This window comes from Ranitomeya variabilis, chromosome 7 (assembly GCF_051348905.1).
Source record: "Ranitomeya variabilis isolate aRanVar5 chromosome 7, aRanVar5.hap1, whole genome shotgun sequence".
Lineage (NCBI taxonomy): Eukaryota > Metazoa > Chordata > Amphibia > Anura > Dendrobatidae > Ranitomeya > Ranitomeya variabilis.
The window spans coordinates 27,417,043-27,423,581 of record NC_135238.1 but is presented as its reverse complement, the minus strand read 5'-3'; the positions used below and the strand labels follow the sequence as shown (position 1 = coordinate 27,423,581).

The 6,539-nt window shown below is 54.7% G+C and overlaps 2 protein-coding genes across 2 annotated transcripts; both read right to left on the bottom strand.

The window, feature by feature from the left end:
• Positions 1-459: 459 nt before the first annotated feature.
• On the bottom strand, positions 460-896 carry LOC143784775 (histone H3). The gene has a single exon (XM_077273374.1). The coding sequence runs from the start codon at positions 893-895 to the stop codon at positions 485-487; it is 411 nt and encodes a 136-aa protein (XP_077129489.1). The 5' UTR covers position 896; the 3' UTR covers positions 460-484.
• A 631-nt stretch (positions 897-1,527) lies between these two features.
• LOC143784774 (histone H1.01-like) lies at positions 1,528-2,218 on the bottom strand. Its single transcript, XM_077273373.1, has one exon. The coding sequence runs from the start codon at positions 2,216-2,218 to the stop codon at positions 1,571-1,573; it is 648 nt and encodes a 215-aa protein (XP_077129488.1). The 3' UTR covers positions 1,528-1,570.
• Between the last annotated feature and the right edge of the window lie 4,321 nt (positions 2,219-6,539).

The following is a 6,539-nucleotide window of genomic DNA, read 5'->3' as shown; positions in this document are numbered from 1 at the left end:
CCACCAGCGGATCGGTAAATGACCACGAAACATCAGCATAAAGAACCGAGCTCAGGAACCGACTACTCACCGATTACTTTTGCTCCATTAACTCCTTAGTGATCGCGTTCCTGCAGATCCACCCCATTTACTTCTGCGCTGTACAGAAACAGCAGATCCGGTTGTGCATCGTTGTTGTTGGTTGTGCAGACCCGGGTTGTGCACTGTACACACTTTACCCTGTTTTTTAAAACGTCGGTTATGTTATAGATGTCGGACACTTTTGGACTGGGTGAGAATAGAGAAGGTGCGGAACGGTTATTATACTATCGCTGATCACCTACAATATCGGAAGCAGCAGCCGCCGTCTGTTACTGATCGTGACCGCGCTCCGTATATGGAGAATACGCGCAGAAAAGGACCGTTCAGGAGTCAGCTCATTTGTGGGAGGATTTGGTGGCTCTGAAAAGAGCCTTTGTGGTACAGTCAGGTGTGGAGGACAGATCTAAGCTCTCTCCCCACGGATCCGGCGGGCCAGCTGGATGTCTTTGGGCATGATGGTGACCCTCTTGGCGTGGATGGCGCACAGGTTGGTGTCCTCGAACAGCCCCACCAGATAAGCCTCACTGGCCTCCTGCAGGGCCATCACGGCCGAGCTCTGGAAGCGCAGATCGGTCTTGAAGTCCTGGGCGATTTCTCTCACCAGGCGCTGGAAGGGAAGCTTACGGATCAGCAGCTCGGTGGATTTCTGATAGCGGCGGATCTCACGGAGAGCGACTGTTCCCGGGCGGTAACGATGGGGCTTCTTCACTCCACCAGTGGCGGGAGCGCTCTTCCTGGCGGCCTTAGTGGCCAGCTGCTTGCGGGGAGCTTTCCCTCCGGTGGATTTACGGGCGGTCTGCTTAGTTCTTGCCATGGCTCCGTATAGAAAAAAACAGAACTGGTGATGAGAGGAGCGGCGGGAGCAGGGTATTTATGCTCCGGTGCGCGTCCTCATTGGTCTCTGGGAAACACGCCCCCTGCACTCCACTGGTTCTTTCATGAAAAAAAGAGGCCAATAAGGGTTGATGTATTTGTCCAGACATTGTTCTGAGGCAGCTCCGCCTCCCGCCCAGTAATCCCGCCCCCTGAAGTCCCCGCCTCTTCCATGATGCGTCTGTCCTCAGGTCTCACTCATTTGCAGCTGCTGGAGAAGTTGATGTATCTGCGTTGAAATGTCCCCGTGTATAGCGCTGTACAGTGCAGCTCCCGCACTATCATCAGATCACACCCATCCCCCATCCTGAGACTGCGCCCAGCATCAGTTATATCAATAACATTAGAAGTACGAGAACTGATTATACAGCTCTGCGGGGAGGAGGTGGTGGCACTGATCATACAGCTCTGCGGGGAGTAGGTGGGGGCACTGATCATACAGCTCTGCGGGGAGGAGGTGGGGGCACTGATCATACAGCTCTGAGGGGAGGAGGTGGTGGCACTGATCATACAGCTCTGCGGGGAGGAGGTGGTGGCACTGATCATACAGCTCTGGGGGGAGGATTTGGTGGCACTGATAAGAGCCTTTGTGGTATAAGTACAGGAGCAGCTCCGCTTATTTCTTAGCCGCGGGCTTCTTGGCTTTCGCAGCCTTCTTAGCCGGACTCTTGGCAGCTTTGGGTTTGGCCGCCTTCTTAGCCGGACTCTTCGTCACCTTCTTGGGCTTGGGAGCGGCTTTCGGCTTCTTGGGGCTCTTGGCCGCTTTCTTGGCAACTGCTGCGGGCTTCTTGGCTTTTTTCGGGCTCTTCTTGGCCACGGTCGGAGCCTTCTTGGGCTTCTTCGGAGATTTGGCGGCTTTCTTGGCAGCAGCGGGTTTCTTGGGCTTGGCCGCAGCTGCTGACTTCTTCTTGGCCACTTTGTCCTTAGTCTCCTGCTTCTTGTTCAGCTTGAAGGATCCGGAGGCGCCGCTGCCCTTCACCTGGAGGAGGGCGCCCTTGGTGACCAAAGACTTGACGGCCAGCTTCAGGCGGCTGTTGTTCTTCTCTACATCGTATCCTCCGGCAGACAGAGCCTTCTTCAGGGCGGCCAGAGACACCCCGCTGCGCTCCTTGGAGGCGGACACGGCTTTCACGATCAGCTCGGAGACGCTGGGGCCGGAGGGTTTATGGCTTTTCTTGGCGGCGGATTTCTTCGGCTGCTTCTTGGATTTGGTGGCCGGTTCGGCGGGAGGAGGAGGAGCGGCGGCTGGCGCGGTCTCTGCCATCATGTGATCACAAAATGATACAACAATCTCCTGGAAGGAAAAAACTGAGAAAGCTGCTGGAGGGCCTCGTATATGTACAGTCACTCTGCGCACTGATTGGCTGCTGAGCTGCATAGCCCTCCTGAGCCTCTATTGGCTGACACCTGACACAGGCCCCGCCCCTCCTGTCTGAGCCGAGTGAAGCTGCGCTCTCCCCTTGTGCTTCCCTGCCCGGGATAATCGCCCATTACCGGCCAGTACCCGGCAGCAGAGCGCGCTGTCTCCATGTCCTTCTCCTCTCTAACATCTCCCCTACATGTCTATAGCTGTCAATGGCGGAGGAGGCAGGAAGGAGCCGGGAGGAGCCCTGGAATCTCCCCATAGTTCTCCCGGGCTGCACATCACGGTGTAATTGCGGAGATAAAACTGCTGGAAGAGCTCATCCCTTCTATTCCCGGCACCTGTCACCACCACAGGGATCTGTACCACAATTTGTATCGCTCAGGATGCTGATTGTACGATGTGAGAAAGAGCAGGAGCTGCTGAGAGGCCGGAAGGAGACACAGGCTGCGGCTCCGCTCCCTGCAGATCCTGCATATATATATATTTCCAGTGTGTGTATAAGGGACACAGGCTGCGGCTCCGCTCCCTGCGGATCCTGTCCAGGATATAAATATCCAGTGTGTGCAGTGTATGGGGAGACACAGGTGGTGGCTCTGCTCCCTGTAGCTACTGTGCTGCAAGTAAATATCCAGTGTGTGCAATGTGTGCGGCACATCTTGAGGTCCTGCGGCTGCGCGTTTCGAGTTTCGACAGCCGCGGCATTGTGATTTGAAGTCCGACAGCCGTGGCAGTGCGTTTTGATGTCCGACTGCCGCACCGGCGCGTTTTGAGGTCCGGCAGCCCCGACGGTGCATTTCAAGGTCCGACAGCTGCGGAGATGCATATTAATGTCCGACAGATGCAGGGATGCGTTTTGAGGTCTGACAGATGCGGCAGCGGGCGGCACGTTTCAAGGTCCGACATCAGCGGTGGTGCGTTTCAAGGTCCGACAGCCATGGAGGTGTATTTCGATGTCCGACAGCCGCAGGGATGCGTTTTGAGGTCCGACAACCGCGGCAACGCGTTTTGAGGTCCGACACCCACGGAGGTGCATTTCAATGTCCGACAGCCGCAGAGATGCGTTTTGAGGTCCGACACCCACGGAGGTGTAGCGCCCCCACTGTCGCAGGGCCGAGGGGTACCCGGTACCGGGCCTCTGAGTCTCTGTTCTGGGGTTGTCATGGTGGCTAGACCCGGTCCGTGACCCTGCTGAGGGGCGTACAATAAAGGTGGAGGGAATGGTGATGATGTTGTGGTGGTGTGGTGCAGGTTGCAGTAAATAACGAGGACACCAGGTTGCAGTCTCTTTACCTCTTTACTGAATGCTTCAGGATCCTCAATCCGGAATACGGTTAACCGGGCTGCGCAAGCCTAGCCGGTCCGATGGCACATCCAGAGCTCCCTTTGCAGGTGGAAATCTGTGCCTACCTTCTAGCGCTTGTGTGTTGTGGTCCTCCCCTGCTGTGCTTACGGGATAGTCCCCACAACTGTTGTGTCTGTTTCTCGTGTTCCCTCACAACTTGATTCTGATGTCCTTCCACGTCCCCCAGATCTTATGGTTAGGACGCACCCGTATGACGGGGAGGCTCGGAGCTCTTCCGGGACTCTAGCGTCGCCCCACTCCTGTTGTTACCCCCCTGTGTCTTCCTAGGTCAATTGGGTGAGACAGCCCACCTATAACTGACTGTCCTGCCGTAGGTTTGAAGTTTGGGCTGGAGCTCTATACTTCCTCGGCGTTCCGGCCACCGGTTACGCGCCTCAGTAGGATGTTGCCTCGTCTTACAGCACGACTCCCACTGGTGTTTCTCCTTGTTGCGTTGATCTCGTTTCTCACTCAGCACAATGAACCTCGCTTCTTGTCCTTTCTTGGGGTACCGCCGCAATCTCGTGCAGGCGCGGTCCCGTAACGTTCTCTCTGTTCGCTAGGCCTCTGTCAGGATCCCACCCCTGACAGGGACCCCCCTGAGTTTCTCCCCGCAACACCCTCTGCCACAGGGTGCTGCCTGTTCGATTCCCAGTCAGCTTCTGTCTAACTTTCTGCCTAACCCCCAGTTTTACCAGATTGTGAGGAGTGGCCTAATACATAGAACCCTTAGCTCCCCCTGGAGGCCAGACTGTGAAGTGTATTGGTGTCTGTGATACCTGGTCAGAAGAACTCCTTCAGTGCCATCAGACGTACCATAGCCCCCCTCAGCGGCGGAGCATCAGTACTGCAGCAACCAGGACTCTGGGGCGCTGCAGAGGGGCATTTCGATGTCCGACAGCCGCAGAGATGCGTTTCTAGGTCCGACAGCCACAGCGTTGGGCGGTGCATTTCGATGTCCGACATCCGCGATGGTGCATTTCTAGGTCCGACAGCCGCGGCGACACAATTCGAGGTTCGGCAGCCGCGGAGGCGTATTTTGAGGTCCGACAGCCATGGAGGTGCATATCGATGTCCGTCGGCCGCAGGGATGCGTTTTGAGGTCCGACAGCCACAGAGGTGCATATTGAGGTTTGTCAGCCATCGAGGTGCCTTTCTATGTCTGACAGCCGCAGGGATGCGTTTCAAGATCAGACAGTCGCGGCAACGCGTTTGAGGTGCAACAGCCGAGACAGTGCATTTTGTGGTCCGACAGCCGCGGCGGTGTGTTTCAAGGTCTGACAACCGAGACAGTGCGTTTCGAGTCCGACAGCTGCGGTTGCGCGTTTTGAGGTCCGACAGCCACAGAGGTGCATATAAATAATAATATTTATATAGTGCCAACATATTCCGCAGCGCTTTACAGTTTAACAGTTTCAAACAACAATCATAGGTAATGTTAACAATACAATAATAAAGCAAAATAAGACGACCCTGCTCGTGAGAGCTTACAATCTACAATGAGGTGGGGGAGATACAAAGTACAGGTGTGTATTTACACTGATGTATTTACAATGATGGTCCAGCCATCTTCAGGGGGTGGGGGATAGATGGAGATAGTGAAAGGGCTACACACACACACACAAACATAAAATGACCTTGATTAGTTAATGTGGTAGGCAGCTCTGAACAAATGTGTTTTGAGCGAGCGCCTAAAACTCTGCAAGTTGTGGATGGTCCTAATATCTTGTGGCAGAGCATTCCAGAGGATTGGCGCAGCACGGGAGAAGTTTAGGAGTCGGGAGTTGGAGGTACGGATTAGTGCCGAGGTTAGTCGGAAGTCATTTGCAGAGCGCAGCAGTCGGCTAGGCCGATAGACCGAAATGAGGGAGGAGATGTATGGGGGTGCCGCACTGTGGAGAGCTTTGTGGGTGAGAACAAGTACTTTGAATTGTATCCTGTAATGAATGGGCAGCCAGTGTAACGACTGGCGAAGAGCGGATGCATCTGAGTAATGATTAGCCAGATGGACAACCCTGGCTGCCGCATTAAGGATGGACTGGAGAGGGGAAAGTCGTGTGAGGGGGAGGCCAATTAATAGAGCCTTGCACTATTCAAGGCGGGAGTGGATCAGGGCGACAGTGAGGGTTTTTGTTGTCTCCATGGTAAGAAAAGGGCGGATTCTAGAGATGTTCTTTAGGTGTAAGCTGGGGGGTAGGGCTGGCTCAAGATTTCCGTGGGCCCAGGAAACACGGACTACGTCACGGCGGTGGAGCAGGGAAAGTGCTGTGATCCTGAGCAAGTGCTGTGATCCTGAGCAAGCAGGGGGGGCCCACTCATTGGTACTGGCATAGGGCCCCTCATAGTACGGCGGTGTGTTTGATGGCGGGTGGCGCCGCCCACTGCCAGAGACACTTTTGCGCACTATGAGGGGCCCTGTGCCAGTGCCAACGAGTATGCCCCCCCTTACCTGATGAAGGAACCTGCACTTTCATCTGCACCTTCCTCTTTGTCCCCGTGTAAGGTTACGGTATAGTATGCGGGAAGTGGAACCTGACTTTCAGCAGGGTAAGATTCTGGCTGTGTAGAGTGCAAGGGGAATGTAGTGGTCTGGGTCAATGTACCAGAAGACTCATCTAGCAGTGGCTGGGCAATGGGCAGGATGAGGAGGAAACACAGATATAGGCCCAAATAATAAAGTAGGCTAAATGCAGTTCAAAATTGGTAACAGGACTAACCAGGCGACATTGCTTTGTTCAGTGGAGGAAAACTGTAATGAGTGGCAGACACAGTAAGTAGGCCCAAGTAATAAAGTGGGCCAAATGCAGTTCAAAATTGGTAACAGGAGTAAACAGGCAGTACTGCTTTGTTCAGTGGAGGAGAACAGCAAGGAGCGGC

Bases quoted from the DNA above. Each gene is read 5' to 3' on its own strand.
- LOC143784775 (XM_077273374.1), bottom strand. From the start codon at position 895: ATGGCAAGAACTAAGCAGACCGCCCGTAAATCCACCGGAGGGAAAGCT.
- LOC143784774 (XM_077273373.1), bottom strand. From the start codon at position 2,218: ATGGCAGAGACCGCGCCAGCCGCCGCTCCTCCTCCTCCCGCCGAACCG.